General features: G+C 44.8%; 1 protein-coding gene across 8 annotated transcripts in view; it reads left to right on the forward strand.

Annotated features, from left to right (window-relative positions):
- Nucleotides 1–20378, forward strand: part of LOC8029575 (transcription factor 12) — a 214047-nt gene that overhangs the window by 33988 nt on the left and 159681 nt on the right. For all 8 annotated transcript variants that reach the window (XM_042290360.1, XM_042290370.1, XM_042290373.1 and 5 more), the window contains exons 4-5: nt 9296–9321; nt 10180–10212. In XM_042290360.1, coding sequence (XP_042146294.1) covers nt 9296–9321; nt 10180–10212 — 59 coding nt within the window. The remainder of the gene's footprint in view (nt 1–9295; nt 9322–10179; nt 10213–20378) is intronic.

The raw sequence follows: 20378 nt of genomic DNA on the forward strand, positions 1-20378 counted from the left end.
AAGCGAGAGGAAATGCCCCGCCTTTCCCCAAGATACCACGATTTCACTGCATAATTGGAAGGGAAAAGGTAAATTTTTTCCTGATCTGCAGCCGCTTGTGAAGGTCGTCAGAACCACGGTGTGACATCATTGGGAGGACGCAAGGTTTTGTGATTTCATCTGTTGGAAGTAAACAGAATTGTTTCGCCTCCTCCGCCACCCTCCCCTTACACGTGTGAAGCAACTTTTGTTTTGATCACTGGCCGTGACCTTCAACGATGCTAAGCGGGCACGGTGGTCTATTCTAGCCGAGTCAGATCTTGAAAAGTGGGCAGTCGCAGAGGAGGTGGAACTGGGGGCCCTCAAGGTGGAACTGAACGCTGTATTACCAGTGAGGTCACTGCAGACCAGGGTGTAGGATAGACAGGTGGGGAAACGGCCCATAGAAGCCTACCGCAGCGCCTTGACCGGATTGTGTACTCGTCTGCTTGCGGGTACCCCCGATTTGCGACGGATGGCGCTGCAGCGATAGGAAAAAAATTGGAATCGAATTTGCATGGAACTTTATGGGGGAGTGCACAAAATAAACCGAGAGCACGACATTCCTTCATCGAAAGTCCACGAGAAATTATCTCCGTCAGTTTAGCCGGTCGCCACCGGTCGCCCACCCGGAGTGAGAGTTTGCGGTGCTCCACATAGATGGCACCACAGAAAAAGAGAAAACCGAGGGCGACACAATTTGGTCGCTCATTTAGCTCTCGTTTCCCCACCTGTCTATCTTACACCCTGCTGCAGACCTTGTTCGAAAAAAGGTTAGACAAGTTGAGGGGTACCATGACCTTTCAAATTGTTTCATCTTTTTTTACAGAGAAACTAGCACATGCAAGAAAGGATGGTTTTCTGTTCTTCATACTATAGGTGACGCAGACCGATTCCCCCAGTTAATAAAAGATTGTTGAACTGCTTCTCTAAGTGCAATCACAAAGGGCATCCACTATTAGGAATAGATCCAAGAAAGGGGGGGGGGGGGCCGCCCCCCCCCCTTTTTTAAACAAAGTCGACTCCCCTCCTTCCCCCCTTTTTGGAGAGCAATTTGACATGGGTGGACCCCCGTGCACAAGGAAGAATGGGAGAATAGTATCCTTACAAATTTTCTGTCCCCCCCCCCCCCCCCAAAAAAAATGGAATTCTGCATCCACCCCTGTTCACTACGACTCACAAGCAACATCTGAGCAGTGATGTGATTGCTGCGCTAATTGCGCCAAACTGTGCCAAGGGTCTAACCCTGCTACATCCTGCTACATTTTGCCAAAATATGGGTAGTTTGCACCGAGCCTGCGCCAAAAGCCAATTCGGTCGCCTTTCAAAACCGAAACTTAAGTGAGTACCGTAATCGAGCATGCGTGTGCTGTGTGGTGCAAGTGGCCGCTCGACACAAAGTACCCTGCATCAATTGTCCATCCGGTCTTGCATGGTTTTCCCGTCGTCTCGCATTTCGCGCGCACTCTTGTCTCGTGGGTCTCGTCTCGCGTCTCGGCGCTAGCGTGCTGGGCACCAGCAATACTGTCATGCTGTGAAAAGAAACCACGCTTTTTGCGTGGCGGGAATTACTTCGTGAGCTAAAGCACTTGCTCCTGAAAGCAACAGCCATGGGGAAACTAGATTTGGTCCCTGCCTTTCAGTCACCGTGGTCGCGCGACGTCGGGTGTTGCCGTCCCCACGTCGCTGCAGATATGGCGCTTTCTAAAATTAAACTAAGTACCGCCGCATGTTTTTCAACATTCCTGGTCTTGTTTATATTTTATGTTACCACGAAAATTCCTTTCTAACTCAAAGACTGCTGTGTCGAAGTATGAGGGGCGAAGCTCCTTAGGGTCGAGCCTTGTCCGTCAGGCGTCCGTGCTCACATCGATTGCCATCTCATCTGTCTTCTTTAAAAAAGAAAAATATTTCCACAGTCAACAGGATTCGAACCTGTGCGGGGAGACCCCAATGGATTTCTAGTCCATCGCCTTAACCACTCGGCCACGACTGCGGGACGAGTAGGGGGCTCGGAGATGTGGTAGTAACTCAAGAGCTGGGGATGTCATGGATGATATGTTGCATGTAGCCGCTCAACGTCTATACAGGAGAGGGTGCTGCGGTCAAATGCGTATATAATCGCATTAAACTTTGCATGCATAGGCTCAACGTTAATAGACGAGAGGGCGCTGCGGTCAAATGCTCAAATGCGTATATAACCACGTTCCATACCACACATTCTCTTTCTGACATGGATGAAAATGAACGAAAAGCTCAGCATGCTGCGGCTCAGTGTATCAGCACCACCAGAGCTTCGCCCCAATCAACATCATTCACCACGTGGAGTTGCGGTCATTTTTATTACCTGTTTCTCTCAGTAGGCTTTGTTTCAGGAGGGACCCCGGTACGTGAAAAATCTGCCGAGAAAAAAAGTTGGTGAAGACAAGTGAGCTAAAGGGGGGCAAAGAAGGCAATGTCTGCATGTTGAACCCACACAGCGCGCTTGTTTATCTCAAGTTCATTCGTTGCACAGAGCGCTCCAAAAACTCTTTGACCCTGGCTTACGATGTCTTGCATTGATGTAGAGCACTGTAATCGATGCATGCGCTCAGGTTCTTTTCTTTTTTGTGTGTTTAGCTTGTAGCTTGTTTACCGGCCTGGCAAGCACGCGCCGCTGGACTGTTTTTTGTTGTATGCTCGACAGTTACATTTTGCATACAATTTTGGGAATCAGTAGGCGACGGAGCGGAGTGGCATGGTTTCGGTTTCGATCGAACAGCCATTGTCTCCGCTCGCACGACGAAGCACGCGCCACTGCAAGCCTGCCAAAGTTGTCCTTACAAGCATGTGAACATGATTAAAGCCCCTCTATCTTGAGAAAACTGGCGGCATTCGTTGTTGTGGAAATGCTCGAGCCACGTGCCGCGCGCCATTTCTGGGAAGAACATGGCGTCTGAAGTCTAGCTCAGTGCTGCGCTGTGCTGCCATGATCTTTCCAAAGGCTGCTCGTTGCATGTGCCTCATGCATCGACGCACCTTGCGCTACTTTTAAGACATGAAGGGGCTTTAAACATGATTGCACGACAGCAGCACCAGCTGGGACGCTTGCAATTCATTGTTTTACGTTTGCTTACTTTTGATGATCATCTGGCATATCGGGAACCAGTAAAACAGTGGCAAGCAGTTTTTCGGAATTGCTCGGCAATGTCTACATCACTGTACACTTGTAGGCAATGTCTCAGCAGTAAAAACACAAGCAGCGAGTTCCGTCACAACACATCACATCAAAACACAACACAAAGTGCCCTGTTTGTACAGCATTTATAAGGAATATTTTTATTTTTCTAAGAATATCTGCTATAAAAGCCACTTTCGCTGCTCCGAAACACTGTCTTGGCTGCTCCCAAAGCCACTTTTGCTGCTCCAAAACAGTGTTTTGGCTGCTCCGAAAGGTGCTCCAAAATAGCTTAGGCCAATCACATCACTGTCTGAGCTCTCATGTTTATGGTGTATTTTCCAAGATATAAATATCAAAGAAATACTCAAGTGATGCTCGTTCCCAGTACTACCAGTTGTTACTTCAAGGATGCACTGAAGTCGAGAGCTTGAATACTGGATTTTCTATAAATATTACTAGAGCTACGGGACTACGGTCTCTTGTTTTTCCTTCCCTGCACACACTTGCACTGCGAATGAACTCGAGCAGGCGGAGTGGATGGTCTGCGACCTTTTGTGACATTTTCTTTTTGGTCCCTCGTTCTAGCAGACTGCTTTCTGGCATTTAGAGATCAGTGGCAGGTGGAACGGCCATCAAAATACCTTGTGTGTCTCTTCTGCGGGATTGTCTGCATTTCCTTCTCCACAGCAGCGTGTCATAGCTGGCTCCTAAATCAAGTGTTGTCAGCAAAAACAAGTTGGCTCACATATAATTTCATTTTGTTCTTATTCTCTTTGTGAGTTTCGGCCTTCTAGGTTATAGCAGTGATGGAAGTGCTGCGCCATTTGCACCAAATTGCGCCGTGAGCGAAAGTCTGCTACATTTTGTGCCAAGGTGCCATTTTGGCTAGGAATTGCACCACACATGCGCCAAGATGGGCAAAACAAAAAAAAATTGATCTATTTTTTATTGGTTGGCCCTGATATTCAAAGAAGCAGGAAGAAAGAAAAACGGTAGAAATATTATTTCACAGCGTTTCTACTCACCGTATACGTGGTTTCATCTTAGGTCAGAGCACGGTCGAAGGCTCCAACACATAAAACACGAACACACATTGTAAAAGCGCAAGTCACGGGACATTCGCTGCATTTGATTGGTTGAATTACCTGTAATTGCAGAAAACAATTACAGGAAGATGGTCGACTGTCTCTATGTCGCGCTTTGACGTTCTTTGGTTGATCCCATTGGCTCGTAGCGTTGGCTGCTTTTTAAGTTAAGGTGAACCGAATTTTTAACATTGCTCGTCCACCGCACTAGCTGGTTGATGTGCTGGCGGCTTGATCGCCGACATCCTCTGAACTTCCAAAAGTGGCGAGAAAACATTGCAAATAGGAGGATGGCGGCTACTGTGATAAGACAGAACCAGGATCTTGTACTCCTGGTGAGATCACTTGAAAACGTCTGCTGTATGCTTCCGTGGCACCTCTCGCCAGCCCACGCGCGTCTAGCTTCACCGCCTTGCACCGGAGTGCTAGGAGTAGCGGCTGACACGGGTGAGCGTCTGGTTTGGCACGATATACGTGTACATTATGCTCAGTGCTATTGCAGGTCCACATTCTTTGGTCTCGATTATAGGATCTTGTTTTCAAAAGCTGCGTCGAGAAAGAAAGAAAAAGAGATATGCGGTGCTTTGTTTGAATAAATGTAAGCGCAAGAGTAAATTTTCTTAATATTTGTGGGTGGTTGTTTTTTTCCAGTTTGTAATATTCGAGTCTTGAGTTTGGTAACGATAGAATTTGGTAGGCGCATTTTACTGATGGACATGTTAGCGATTATGTTGGTTTTCAGTGGCAAATCAAAGTAAATTGTTGTATGTTTATACTGCCAGAAGTTAATCTGCCTCAGTGGGCGTCCGGTGTCTCGGCTGTAGATGAGCAATTTAGCCAGTGCAGTACAACCGTTAGCCTGGGGTCTTTAACGTGCACCTTGGCAGTAGTGACATTCGTGGCATTTTACAGAAATTATACATGCAGGCTAAATAAATTATTGGGTGTAAAAGTGGGAGGGGAAAAGGAGGCTTTACCCAAACTGAAGTGTGATTTATTTCTCATCAATTTGTTTAGTACGCAGTGTAAATGGAACCTACTCTGAGCAGAGCCTTATTTTTAAAAAGAAAGCTTAGTGTTCCTTTTACGCCCTATTTGTTCTTATTACAAAGGGTAATGAGTAATACACTCCAGTATCAAAGAGAAACCCTCGGCCATTATCAAATCTGAATTCATTTAGCGATGCAGTCACATTTGTTTTTTTTTTACAAGTGATATGCTAACAGACGTTGGCATCTACTCTAAAAATGGCATTCCCCAAAATGTGGTTCTCCTTAAGGCCACTGCCTTTGGGAGTTCCACGTTCGCGGCGAGACGCTCTACCGCGAAGCGGGTTCATACTCGCGTGGCATGCTGCTCTTTGAGCACAATCAGACACCAGTCACGTTGGTAACGGTGATAAACTCTGTTTATTAACAACGAAACAAATAACAAGAAAGCAGAGGCTATAAGCTGGTGAACGCCGTCAATGTGGAGATCGCCCACGGCCGAACGGTCGTTCACAAAGGTACAAAGGACGGGGTAAACGCTCACCGGTGCGCCGGACGGTTCCCCGTTGTCGCCGCCGCTGAATCCCAGAAAGAAGAGGCCGGCGATACTGCCGTCTGCTGGTTTTAAGCTAACGGCGGGGGCGAAGTGGCCAATCAAGGAGCGACACGTCGATCTCCTTTGTGCGGGGGTTCGTTCGGAAATCGCCCCAAAGGGGGAGAGGAGGAAGCCACTCATATCTACTACATAACCTGCTCCAAAAGGTCAAATGCCACTTCCATCACTGGTATAGTTATAGCTTGGCAGAAAGATTGATTCATTGCTTTGTTTTATTAGCATTTATTTTTGTTGCATGTAATTATATATTTATTTATTGTTTCCTGGAAACCTTGCAGTATAAGGCAGTTTATAAGGGTCATAATTAGTCCAAGAGGCACATTGGAAAACACTGAACAGCGTCTGAAACGGCCACAGTAGAGTAGCCAAAGTATTAAGAGAAGTATGGATATTGTAACGAATAAAAACATAAACCTGATTAATAAAACTTAAACGTTTAATGCGGCAAACTTATGCCGAAAAACATAAAGGAACAATGTCTGTACTTTGACGGTGACGGAAGGACATCTGCTTTAAAGGGATGCTGAACCGAAATCTGGATTCCCCAAAACACGCGGCAAAAGCGTGCAACGGGATGCTACAAACACCAAAACATCACTCATACAGCGATATCTCGAATGGATGACCGTATTTTTCAAGAAAAAGAGGCGCATTTGGCAGGAATGTTGACGTCATGTTTTTCCGAGAAGGAGAGGGAACGGCCTCGTGTCTTCTCCGCCTCGCGGCCTCGAGGGAGCGAAGCGAAGTGAAAAGGAAACTAGGTATCTTGACGTCACGCACCTCTTCGGCCTGGTTCAATCTCAACCTCTTTCTCCAAAAATATGGCCGTCCATTTGAGATATCGCATTACTAGTAGTGTTGTAGAGATTGTGGCGTCCCGCCTACATCTCCAGCATTGTTTTTTTGAAGTCCAAATTACGGTTCACCATCCCTGTAAGCAGCCATGTAAAGCTCCTTTTGTAAGCGTGTGGGTATCTAGAAGTTTCCAAGCTCGAGCAAACAACAAGAATCTCCACTCATCTGGAACATTCCAGTCATGCAAAGAGAAAAGATAAAATGGACAAGCGCTGTTGGGGTGGGATTAGAGCATGCTGCTGACTTAACTATTCGCATGCAGCAATATAAAAAGCATACTGCTACAAGCAAAAGAAGTCTACAAACAGTGATGATCAAATTCTGCCTTCTCTAAGATTTAAAAATGAATGACGCTGATGTTAAAATTAAAAACAATGGGGAAAAAGAAGTGTTGCAAACGTAACCATACAGTTGGGAAAACACATGTTTTGACATAATTGAAAACTAAGAGAAGGAAAACACTCAAATAAAAATGTATCTGTTGTTCATAAAACTTAGAATGACGATGCAATTATTTTCTTACTTCTGCTAAATAATGCTTTAGAATGAACCCTTGACGTAATAAGCTATAGAATGCACATTAATTATTCTTTCTGTGGTTTCGCACTTACAAAAAAAAATAGGTAAAAATAAAATTAATGTGAATAAATCGTCTCTGAACTCTTTTGATTCTTGCTGCATCACTTGCCATCAGTGAATTTCATACGGCACTACAGAACTCGAGCCCAGCACGAACCAAAGAACAAGACAATCGAATGATACACAGAGGATTAAAAAAATCACGCGTCAGGCGTGATATGATTCCTAACATTCTAGAAGCAGAGGTAATGATTTCGGGTACGGGGTATGAAAAAGAAAGGTGGCTGTCGAAATAAACACCTAGTTCACGGATTTTCTGAACACGTCCAATTTAAGTATTGCCAAATAGATACGGATAGGAAATGATTTCACGTTTTCTACGCATCTCAGAGGTTTTGTTTTATCTGAATTGACCACTAATGAGTTATCAGAACGCCCCCCTGATATGCAGGCAACGTCATCTTGTAAAAGAACCCAATCATTCATCGACTGAATTCTTAAATAAAGCTTGATATCATCTGCAAATAAGAGCAACTGCGCATTCCTTACACAAGATTCACTATCACTAATAAATACAAGAAAAAGAAGCGGCCCCAGGTTTGACCCTTGAGGAACACTTGAAGTTGGTACAAAACACCTGATAAGCTATTGAAGACACTCATGTTACGCATAAGATAACTACTGAACCACAATAAAAGTAGCGGTGACACACCATATAAAGAAAGTTTATGCAGAAGCAATTTGTGGTTTACCTTATCAAAGGCTTTGGATAAATCAAAATAAATAGTATCGACTTGCCCTCGCTTAACAACAAATGGCACAGTGTAATTGAGTAGTGAACAAAGGTTTGTCTTAACCGAGTGACCTCTTACAAATTCATTTTGAGCGGTGCTCAGTTTCCGGAAGTAAAAATAAACACTGGTGTACATCACTATTTCAAAAAAAAAAAGAATGTATTAATGATATAGGGCGGTAGTTCTCTACCTTAGAAACGTCACCAGATTTGTGTATAGGTACAACGAAGAAACAGTCTTGTTAAGCAATGTTGTTGGGAAAAAATGTGCACATATGTGTGAACAGTAATCGTCTTAACCAAAATAATCAGATGATAAAAAATGTCAATCACCTGATGAATAGAAATGGATAGAAAAAAAGTTTTATAAATCCTGTGAAAAAAAAAGTACTGGCTTCACCACTGCCTCCAGTGAAACCTTTCGTGGCTCTGTTTCACAGCTTCACTTTTTAATTTCTAGGTGATATTAATATTTTATGTTATCGTAAATAAAATGGCTGTTTATATTAGACCGACATTGTACTCTGCTGACTCAGCACTACCATTGCCATGTAAAACAATATCTGAAATTAGATATGAATGTTTATTTATTACTGCAGCAGAACGTCACAGGAACTAATGGCGTAAAGCATGAGGTTACAAAATTATGTCGTAAAAATGTTCAAACTGAAGTTATCAGTAGCTTTGGATGGTAATTAGTAAATTTAATGTAATTTTGGTAATTAGTAGGTTTTCTTCTTTTTTCCTTTTGGTGAAATTCCTGACATTTGCCGTGGCAGTGAGTTTGTTCCTGAAAAAGTTAATTTTTTTAGACTCCATTTTTAGTGAAGTTTGAAAGTCTGCCACAAAACTCTGTAAAGCGAACTGCGTCAATTGGTGGCCTGCACATATAATCACTTGATTTTAGTCCCAGTAATAGCACTTCATAAGGAACAAATTTGCTTCATTTTATATTTCTATTGCCCTATTCATTTCCATATTTAGCAATTTTGGGATATTATCAAATTTCAGAATCTTAGAACTTGTTTATCCTGCATACTGTATAAAATGTATTGCTTATAATCGTCCTCCAAATAAAAATAAAGCATATGTGCAAGAGCAAAAATGAGTGATTTAGCTAGCAGAAACAACCAGTCAGAAATGAGTTTTGTGTTGTACATAAGTATGGTTCACCATTTTGTCTTGGTTTTTGTCTTCCAGGTATCACGAACAAGCGGAAAAGAGAGGTGAGTCCCCATTATTATTATATTTTATTTTATTCACTATCTTGGGACAAGCTCTGGAGTTTCGAAACTGAATTAAAATTGGAGGGACCATTATGTCTTGACACATATATTAGCGCTATCCTTTTCAGAACATGGTAATAAGTTAAATTTGCAACATATCACGTGTAAAAACCTCAGAAGGTGTTTTAAATATCTTTCATATTTTATGGTGAGAATAATGAACAATTCTTTGCTATTACTTGAACAGCAGTACTTGTGTTATGTTTCAGTCTATAAAGATTCTAAAAATAATAAATTGTTATGCAGTTATTACTGTAAACATGGATCTTCTGTTACTTCAGTTTTGTACACCTTAATTTTTCATTATAATATTCCCACAATGTGGATAGCTGAGAATGTCTCATAAAATGTTCATCTTGGACCACCTTACCTAAACAAAGCCAATGAGAAGTAAACCTTTTGAACAATAGACTTCTAATATGACATTTTCGAATCCTCAGGAATGAATGTGAAAGTGGGTTTTACTCCACACTTGTTTTACACCTTTGTGAAAGCTTTGACCCCTACCAGTTGCAGACATGGAAGTGAGTTTTACTCTGTCAATGTTTTCATGATCTGTGAAACCTTTGACCCTTTCCAACTGAGGAGTCTCAGCTCCATTACTTTCATTTTTTTGCATCTGACATTCGCGTAATGTGGCCAGCTCCACCTATGCCTGTGGTACTGGCCCAATCACAACTGTTGTGAATGGTCAGGTTGAATCTGTGTCTGGAATAGTGCTTTACACCTTACTGTGGCCCTTGGCAAAGTGGCTGATCGTCTGAAGTTTTGCTTACTTGGCATGCTCCTCCTCAACAGGTCATAGAGCCAGAAGACCTGGACGTCCACTGGGTGAGTCCCTGCATGGAATCGCATGAGTTTTCCGCCTGCCTGGCCACTCGGCTGCTCTTTCACAGGGCCCCCCCCGTTGCGTGGGCTTCCCTCTCAAGGGGCTTCTTGCTAGCCCCACGACCCTGGAACATAATTAAGGATGCCATGTGATGCGGTTAGGTTCGCGGGTTTCTTTCAGCCGTTGGAGATCTGACTACAGCTTCAACAGCCATAAGGGAGCAGTGGTTTCACATATGTAAAACTTTCAGGCTATTTACGGCAATATGGCTCGTGGCCAGTGCAGTCCTTCCAGTAGTTGGCCCGAGTGACACTACTATTAGGCCTCAATGCTGATTTGTGTTAAGAAAGACAAAGATGTCTCGCAAGTATATGGTTATCTTTTTTCTAGTGTTTTGCATTCAAAGGTCTAGAGGCCTAGGGATACTTAATTAGTAACTTTATTTCAATTCAACTATAGCTTGTTAACTTACGGCACCACATTCATATAAAGCGTATGTAACCCTGGATCCCGAAAGTAAAGAACCTTCATCATCTGCGAATTTAGCTTTGTTGTATATCCTAAACGTTCACCGCAAAAAAAAAAAAAAGAATAAATAAAAAAAAAATTAAAATAAAATTAAAAAAACAGTGAACCAGTTTGAAAAGTTGGCTAGTTTCAAGGCATTTTAAAAAGCAGAAAAATAGCCAGGGACGTTCACAGTTACCTGTTGCACTATTGCTGATTTAGCGCACATATCCCGAAGCCTTTCAGTGCTCTAAGACTAGGAGCTTTATACATATTTGGCACTTTGGCGAGTTAACTACCGGAAATCCGTCTGTGTCACCTATGGGACGAAGAACAGAAAACCGTATTTTGTTGCAAGCGCTAGTTCTTATGTCAAAACGAAAATAAAATAATTAAACAAATTGATGGTCGAAGTGCCGCTCAACTCCCCATATCGCCTTTCGAGTGACGTACTCTGGGGGATCACGTGGTTTCCCCTTCAGTTCTCTCTTGAGAGACCCCAGCCGCTTCCTCCGCGATTGTCAGTTTTTAAAGGATTGGCATCGTTGACGGTCGCGGCGAGCAATCGACACAAAACATGGTTCGTCATGGGGCTGACAGCGAGTGTAGCTGCAGAGGGTGACAGGTTTTGCTGACTTCCGCGCTCGTATCCCCCAAAGTCGCTGTCACCGTGGTTCCCGTAACCGCCACACTGCCGGAACATGTCTGCATGTCAACAACGGCTGCATGTCTGCATGTCAACAAATATTTTTTTTCTTTTGCGAGACGCGGCGGAATTGGCGGTTTTTCGGGGCAAGGTGACACGTTTTTTGGTCACTTGTGCTTGGATAAGCACTATAAAAAATACAAACTGCCAATTCTTTCAGCATTAATATCGTCGCACTACCCCTTTAAGGGTCGTAGAAAACCTGGAACTGCCGAGGAATCTCGAAATTTAGTCCTAGTAGACAGTCTTATGTTCACACTGCCGGAACAAGGATGCTTCTCTCAGTCCCTATGACTTGACCTTTCCCGAACCCTCTAACCCACGAAGATCCGAGTTTCGTAGCGAAAAGAAGGTTTCGTTGGAAAGCCTTTCAGGCGATTCCTTGGTCAAGTATGCCGTTGGAACCTTAGGTACATTCCGACCTTAGGGTGACAGGGGCAGCGATGTGATTGCTGCGGCAAGGGGCTTACCCCGCTACGTCCTGCTACATTTGACCTGAATGTGAGAAACTTGCGCCGACATTACGCCAAACATTGATTTCAGTATGCTCGGACCCCGCTACATGTCCGAATCGTTACGGTAGGCTTGTGCTAATTTCCAGAACTTTCGATTTTACACCTAAGTAACATACTATTTTATTTGATCTCTCTGTCAGTGTCAAACACTGACAGTACTCGGAATTTTTGCAGTATTTCTACGTTCCTAGTCTGCCTTGGCGTGTAAGTTGGCTTCGTTGAGTGCGCTTCTCGCTGCGCTCTTGTGTACTGCAGTGAAGCAGTAACCGTGAAGTAAACATCGCAATTTCGCCTATGTTGCTTCGCCACAGTACATCTCAGTGTTAAAGAGAAACCATTTCCCCAGAGTGGGACTTTAAACCCGCAAACATCCGGTCTATTAAGAAAAAAAGGTATAATACAGCTGTTGGTTGTAGTAAAAATTTCTTTAGCGATATCTTTTTCAAATTCGTGATTTAGCGAGACTACTTGCAAGAAAATTTATATCAACTGCTCTATAGGTTTATTTTTAGTTGAACTCCGTTGTTTAGTTGTCACCTTTATATATGTTTTATCCATTTGAGGTACATTCAATAGAATTAACTAAAACTAAATTAGGTGAAAAAGTAGAAGGATGCTTGGGAATAACCTGAACAACTCTGGCTGGATTCTTTGAAGAAGGCATACTTCTTTGTTATTATGATGTTCTACATACAAAATGTCATTAGTTTTCATAATTTTATGACAAAACTATATTAGAAAAAATGCATTAAGAATTTTTTTGTTTTATTAAACGTCAATTTCTGTGCTTAAGATTATTTTAACATTATTTTAGTGGAACACACTATTTCATTTACATTTTATTTTGTACCTAAAATCACCACTCACAGGTGTCCATGCTGTCCTTCATTGATCAGCATCTTGCTGCCATTCCTAGGGCTTCTATGTGCAACTAAACAGCTATGTCTGTGGGTAGGAAAATCAAACCTGTCGTTGCACAGAAGTGTGGAGGCAAAGCATGCTCGTTGTAGTTGGATAAGCCAACAGACGAGTCTTAACATACCATATTCACAATGGTATCAATAAAAATGAAGCGTGTGTTTGTGCTTCAAAAGTAGTATTTTACTGCTCCATAATTCACTTTTGGCTGCCAAAAAAGGTGCTACAAAATGACTGGTCAATCGCAGCACTGCAGGGACACTTTTATCGATTTGTCGTGCCTTTAAAAAAACACTAACACCCCCCAACTTTCTTCTTTTTTTTTTTTTTTTTTTTGGCCAGGCGATATATTGTTGTTAGTAGACTACCCATTCAGTATTTTACTACAGAGTCACGTATATTTTTAGTAAAATAAAGAAAAAAAATTGCTACTGCTTGAAACCGAAACTGGACTGGGGAGGAAGAAGAAATATGTACGACATTTGCTGGAAGTCACGTGGCTGTGCAGCTTTTTCAATCACCGTAGTTTCCTTTTTTAAAAAACTCAAGAAATAAATATCTTTTTTTTTTTTTTTGGGGGGGGGGGGGGTTGTAATATTGAGTTTGTGCCTTCGATGATCCATGACTTTGATTATCTTTGGTCGTTGTATCTAAACCTTAGAAAACGGCACGTGACCACGGAGAAGAGAGTGAGCGCGACTCACACCGGCACGTTCTCGATTTCCGGTTTTCGCGTAGAAAGGAAACGAATTTCGAGCCGCATATTGTGTTCTGTATAGTTGAGCTCTCGTATGTTACCTAAAAATACAAACCTTGGCGAGCATAAATGCCCTGTCAGTGCTCCTTTATGTAGTATTTCTTGGTCGTTCCATCGATGTCCTTAGCAGTCACCCTTTCTAATTTTCTGTTCATCCTTGGGGATTATTTTTGCTCCTCTTTATTCGGAGCCCTCGCTTAATATTTTTGCAAACCTTTCAGTCGATGTTTCGAAGAGGTATGTATAGCTCTGGGTAGCGACGTCGCTCCCGCCCACGGTAGGCTTTCCGTTAACTTGGCATGCTGCTGGCTTAAACGTTATTTCAAATAAACCTGCGTCAGTCTTTGCTGTGTCCTTTTTATGGCGGTGCGCTTTCTCGCATCCTGGGCTCTTTAGCTGCCACTTTGAAGGTTGCTTTGAACCGCGCAGCCGAGATGGTGTCAGACCCTCGAAGACGGTTTGATGGAACCACTTGTAGTCGGTTACAGGTTAAGAGTGAAGTGGAAGCTCCTCTTTCCACTTTAACAAAGGGAACGCTGGAGAGGAGGCGCCCTCCTCCTTTCCTCTGCTAAAGTGGAAAGAGGTGGGAGGTGCTTCCACTTGACTCTTAACCTGTCACCGACTAGAATGACGCGCTTTCTATAAATTTCCCTAGGTCACCGAGCCTATCGCTCCAGCCTTGGTTTGTGAGCTCCGAATTTCAGTTTAGCATTCCTTTACCTCCTTCCGCCCTGGTGGCCTTGGGCAAGAGGGGTGGTCGTATCCGCCATACACAAATAAACGTATTTTAATCGCACATTTTTGAGGCCAGTTAGTGAGAGGAGAACAAAACAAAAAAAGTAAATTATAGGTGATGGCACGTTCGGGGTGTTTCTGACGTCTTGTGGCGGTTTCGGCCAATTTCGGAGGAGTCCCGTTCAGTGTTCGCTCCTGCCCGTCTCGATCTGGACGATCATCGTGCCGGCGTGCGGTCGTGTATCGCTGATGCGCGTTGAAGACCCCAGGCTAGCAGGGGTACTGTACTGGCGAAATTTTTCATCTAAAGGGTGAGCCACGGTGTCGCCGCACCAAGGCAGACTGACCTTGCGCTGTATCAACACAAACGTCAATTTTTGTATTTTTTTGTTTGGGGGCGAGTCCTTCCTTGCCAGAGGTGGCCGGAAGCCGCCGGTGTGACGAGCGGAGGCGGCGACTGCGCTCTCCCCCCGGCCGTCGGCCGGTTGTACCCTTGTCGACCGGTTGTAATGGCCTTGTAGATATCGACGCTCGGCCGAACAGCTGGGCAGGCACGCCGAGGAGGGGAGGGAGGCGCTCGGCAGCTGCCGCGCTCGTGCGGCAAACGCACTTCTCGCCCTTCGGGGGAGGCGACGGAGAGGCCGTTCCTGCACCTCCGTCGTCGTCGACTCCCCCCCGTCGGCCGCCACCGCATCCCGATGAAGGCAACGCTCGCTGCCCCCTTCCCACCGAAGACCGTTACCGTGACGTAACTGCCCTCAGAAGTTGGGCGTCTCGATTGCGTGGGGCCGTGAGGTATCGGGATGGATGGGATGTCGCGTGTGTTGCATGGCCGCCTTGAATGCTCCGAGACACACTTGCTGGTTCTCGTGGCGAATTTCGACGAAGGTGGATTCCGGCCTTTTTCTCGCGGTCACTTTTCAGGGTGAAGGATGTTTGTGTCAAAGGTGACGTGGCCCAACCTCGAAAACCCGCGACTGAAGAGGAAACTTTTTTTTTTTTTTTGAAAAGATGAAGGGTTACAATTACTTCGTTATCTCTTTTTTTTTTTTCTATTTAACATTAAAGGAGGCTTTTTTTTATTTCGAAGTTTACAGGGTAACTACAAAAGAAAAAAGTGTATTTTTAAACATCCTAATCGGGACAAGCATGTCACTATACAATTATTCCGCAAAAAAAAAAAAAAAAAAATTTACAGCCATACCTATTGCGCGAGACTGATTTGAGTTTGCGGCTATTTCGTCCGTTTTAAATCTCGCGCCACAAAGTTGGTATTATACGTCACGTAGTGGCTGCTATACGTCACGGAGTGACGTATAAGAGTCACTCCGCGCGCGTCGAAAGAGCGGGTGTTTCAGATGTGGAGAGGTTGTGACTCCCGTTAAATTACGTCTATAGCGTAAATATTGCTAAAAAAAATTTTTTTTTTTTTCGCGGAAGCTTTGTTTTGTGACATGCTTGTCCCAATGCGGCTGTTTAAAAAAAAAAAAAAAAAAAAAACATTTTTTTTGTTTGCAGTTACCTTTTAAGGAAACATGCGACGAAATGGAGTGTTTTCAGCAGCGAGACGGTGTGTATGAGTTGGGAAGCTCGTTTTAGCCACTTCACCGACATCTTTAATAAGGACTCACCGACCTCATATTTGGATTATCCCTTGATCTCCGGCCTATCCTCTCGTGTTGGGCATGTGCCAAACATGAAGGGAACGCGGCTGTATATAGCCACCGAAGTCGCAGTGTGTGGAGATGGCGATCTTCCGCAGCGGTATCCCGCGTGGCCTTGTACCCGTATCGCGTGGCGATTTCAGGGGCTTTTAGACTACGGACAGTTGGCGAATCGACGAGCCAGGCCGTACGACACATATTAGTCCGCAAAAACGTCGGATCCTCACACGCCCAGAACGCGAATACCGCGAGAGGGACCTTGACGTGCGGAATCACTTCGGAAACGAATCTTCGTAAAGCAACTGGTAAATCCACGGGAAAAAAAAACGGGCGGGATTTGAAGTGACGACCTGTACGGGGCATTAAGGAACCCTATAGCTGTGTTGATTGCGTGAGCGAAACGAGCTGACCCGAGGAGTGATAACGGTTCCGAGTTTCATCACGAGCAGGCGGGTGGGATTTCAGATACAGTGTTGATTTCACCGCAAAAGTAAACTGCTCATCGCCAAACGCTCAGTCTCCGTCCAAAAGGTAGCGCTATCAGTCAAGACCAGATAGCACACTCTTAGAAAAAAGGGTCAGTATAGTCCTCCCTAAAGGGAGGAACGCTCTTGACACATATGTTCCTTCAGAAAGGGAGAAACTTTCGTCCCTTAAGCAGGGGAGGAAAAGTTCCTCCGTCGACTGCATCTCATTATGGCGGCCACGAATCGAGCAAATCGAGCTCGGTAAGGCTTAACGAGAACACTAAGTCTATTGCACGAAGCGAGAGGAGCAGGAAATAAAAACGTAACACGAGCTTTCCGCGAACTGTATTCATTTCCGAAGTTTCTTTACCCCTGCAGGTAAAGAAACTTACGTTTCGAAAGCATGCAGTCACTCAGTCTTCTCATCGTCAGCACTGCGATGTTCAACGGAGACAACCGGCACTCAGTTCGCGCACTTTATGTCCTACCTTTGCTATTCCTCGAGCCACAATTCCTTCGTCAACCGTTGCGCCGTTGCGTCAACCGCACATCACGGAGGAGTGAAAATCATTCGCCCGCAAAACCAAAAGCCGCTCTCAAAAAAAAAACAAAACAAATCCGAAGCAACCTCTTGGCTTATCTCAGCACGGTAACACGAAATTTTGGCGTAGCCGCGTAGCGTAAAAGGATGTTAAATCGCTTGCCACCAGATGGCAGGGTCAAGCAGAGTAATCGCACGTAGCTAGGCTAGGTGGCGCTAGGTACCGCCCAATTCATGTTTTACAAAAAAATATTTTTATTTTCTTACACCACAATTGCGTTTCCTTTTCTTCAGAATCTCTAATACATGTAGACAGGTTGCGCACACTACAAACATCAGGTCAACATATATGGAACGCATACACAGGCATCGCACATACAAACATCAATACAACAGCACACTACCCCGATCACTACTACCGAGCCCTGCGTTTCCGTTTTTTATAGTGGTCGTTTTGAACGTACAGAATTTTTCGGTGACTCCCTAAGCAAAAAAAAATATTCCGAACATGTTCATTTTTTTCCAGCAATGTCATACATCTGAGGCTATTTTTAATGGCTCAGGGGATGAATCTCTTATTAAAAAGAAGACGCTCGATCATGCCATAATTATTTGAAAGCCCATAAATCGAGCCGCTCCAATGTGGTTCCAAGCCATGAGTTTGTTTTCCCGCATGGCCCTTCGTAGCCAGTATTTATACTGTAGTGTTCGTTTTTCTATTTGTGCTGTTCGCGCAAAGCTGCAATTGCCGTCTTGAATTAATCTCTGTAGAGCGGATATCCACTCAGCTGGAAGTGATGCTTCACGGGCACAGAAATCGCTTTTCGATCAACTTGAATGCAGTCAAAGCCGCGACTTGCGACAACTGCTAAGTGTACGGAGCTGCGCCGTTGCGAGCTCGAAAACTTCTAGCGCTCATCCCAGCGCGCCACTTAGAGGGCAGTTTCTATAGGAACCGTAATATATTTAAACAGTAAAATAAAGGATAGCGTTTTTTTGTTTTGTTTTTTCGATTTTGCCTGTCTTTTTTTTATGCTAAACTTCCATTATAAATATGCGTACTTTCTGTCATACTTTCGTAGTGTTGTCTTTTCCCCAGAGCGCAATCGCTCTCGGGGACCGACAGTCACGTTGGCCACTGTACGATAGGAGCTTACCGTTCAGACCAGCGTTCCAACATGACTATCCACACGTCGATCGACTGCACCTAATCCCTCAAGTGGTTTTAAACTCTTTAATGTAAAGCGGAATGTCATCCTGCGACACCCCGGCCCCTCCGATAACGGCCCGACCAGCGGCATCAATGCCCGACAGTTTACGTCATCTCATCTTGTTGTTACACCACTGATACGCGAACACACGGTCACATCGGCGATAATTCCAGTCTTCTGTTCACAAGCCACAACACTGCCATCACGATGTCGCCGACACGCAGAAATACAGAACCACGTTGAACGCCGGTTGGCACTCGGCACGGGACAACGGAACCGAACTCAGCACGGAAGGCACCCAGGCAGCCGGAAGGAAAACCTGCCTTCGTTGGACGCAGTTCCCGCGATTTCCATAACGTCGAAAACGTCGACACAGTTCCTCGTGGTTTCGCTGCTGTAGTTCCGCGTGTGTCCCGCAAATTGGAGACGGCCGTCTTACCCAGTGTATGTAGTGCTGCTGGGTCCATATCACAAGAGCGAATGACATTTTAGCGAACGGCGACATTTGAGCGAATGGTCGTTTTAGCGAATGACGGGGGCGCGCGTTAACCCATCCATCGCGCTGCGCTTTACGCCGCTTCGCGGCGACAGTCTGCGGCAACTCATTACAAAAATATGAACTCATTTGGCCCACCCGAAAACGCCGCTTCGCGGCGTCCGACTATTCGCTAAAGTGTCATTCGGTGAAACGTGGGCGTTCGCTAAAACGTCATTCGATCAAGTGAGTGCCTCCCAGTGCTGCTGGCACTGCTCCGGAACTTCGCTGTTTCTAGCGGCTTCGTTAGCTCGTTTGATAAAATTAGTGGTAAAAACGTCAATGCAACCGAAATGTTCTGCACGTTTGGACTAGAAGACAGAATTACAGGCGGCCTTCGCTGCCGCTGAAGCTCAATCAACTCAACATTAATTTATTAAACAACGTGCGCGATGTGCTCGAAAAACGAAACCGAAAGAAGATGGGTCGGGAGGGCGAAAGCTTTCTCCGGTCTGCCTGGAGGAGGAAAACGTCTCGGAGAATAATAAGGACTTTAATTTTCCTTTCATAGGTCTGGGTTTGTTTATGTGTGTTTTGGTAAACAAAAATAAAAAAAAAACTTTACAAACAAAAAACTAAAAAAAAAAAAAAAAAAAAAACACTTTTCTGGGGATCGAACCGTTGACCACTTGGTCAGTAGCGCGATGTTCTACCCCTGCGCCAACTGAACAAGGAGGAACTCGCCCTCCTCCTTTCATCTGAACTGCCGTTCCTCCCTTCTCTGGGCAACTTGTCCGCAACAAGGAGGAACAGTCGCTTTTGCTACCTTTCTCCTCCCTTTTTTCTTAGAGTGCAATGTTTGAGGGCTTGCCGTTGTCTGGTCTAAAAGTTATAAGCGATTCTGAGATATTTTCAATGGGAAAATGGCGGCTGGCGAAGCCCGGGGATAGTTGGAGATAAAGGTTGTCACTGGTCAGCCACCGGCAACGGGCCCTATCGAAATTTTCCTGAAACTTACAATGAAGCTCTTGAATAAGATCACGTAGGCGTCTGGACCGCTAGCGCTATATTTGCGCGGAAACTGAGCATTCGGTACTGCGTAATTTACTTGTGCGGTGAAAAAAAGAAAAAAAAAACGCTAACTATTGGGAGAGGTGGGGGGGGGGGGGGGGGGGGCGGGGGGGGGGGGGGGGGGGGGGGAAACGCTGGAGAACTGCTCTAAGTACGTGGACATGTCCAACACTCTTACGCTCAAAAAAGTCTTCATGGCAACAATGTTGTGCGACGTCTCCCGCACAGCTGCGCGAGCACGTCTTGTGTCTCCTTCGCTCGCACTCACGCGCAAAAAAAAAAAAAAAGTTTTTGCACAAGTCGTTTTGACGGTGTCGGAGCACCGTGGAAACTACGCGAGTCTTGACGACGTCCCGCAGAAAATGCGGACAACATAAGGCTCAACTCCACATGCATGGAGCGAACGCGCGGCGAACAACCGACGACTTTTCGCCCGGCGGCACATTCACTTTGCGCCGCAACAGGTGCTGTTCTGACCCGACGCGCATAGCGAACGCCACCGGACGAAATTTGGCGCTTTTTTTTCGCTTCATGGAGTCCAGCCTGTTAATAGCCGTAGCTATGCAATAGACCGATCTCACCAGCCAGTTTGACTACGCCA

Source organism: Ixodes scapularis, unplaced genomic scaffold, assembly GCF_016920785.2.
Source record: "Ixodes scapularis isolate PalLabHiFi unplaced genomic scaffold, ASM1692078v2 PGA_scaffold0__279_contigs__length_252992795, whole genome shotgun sequence".
Lineage (NCBI taxonomy): Eukaryota > Metazoa > Arthropoda > Arachnida > Ixodida > Ixodidae > Ixodes > Ixodes scapularis.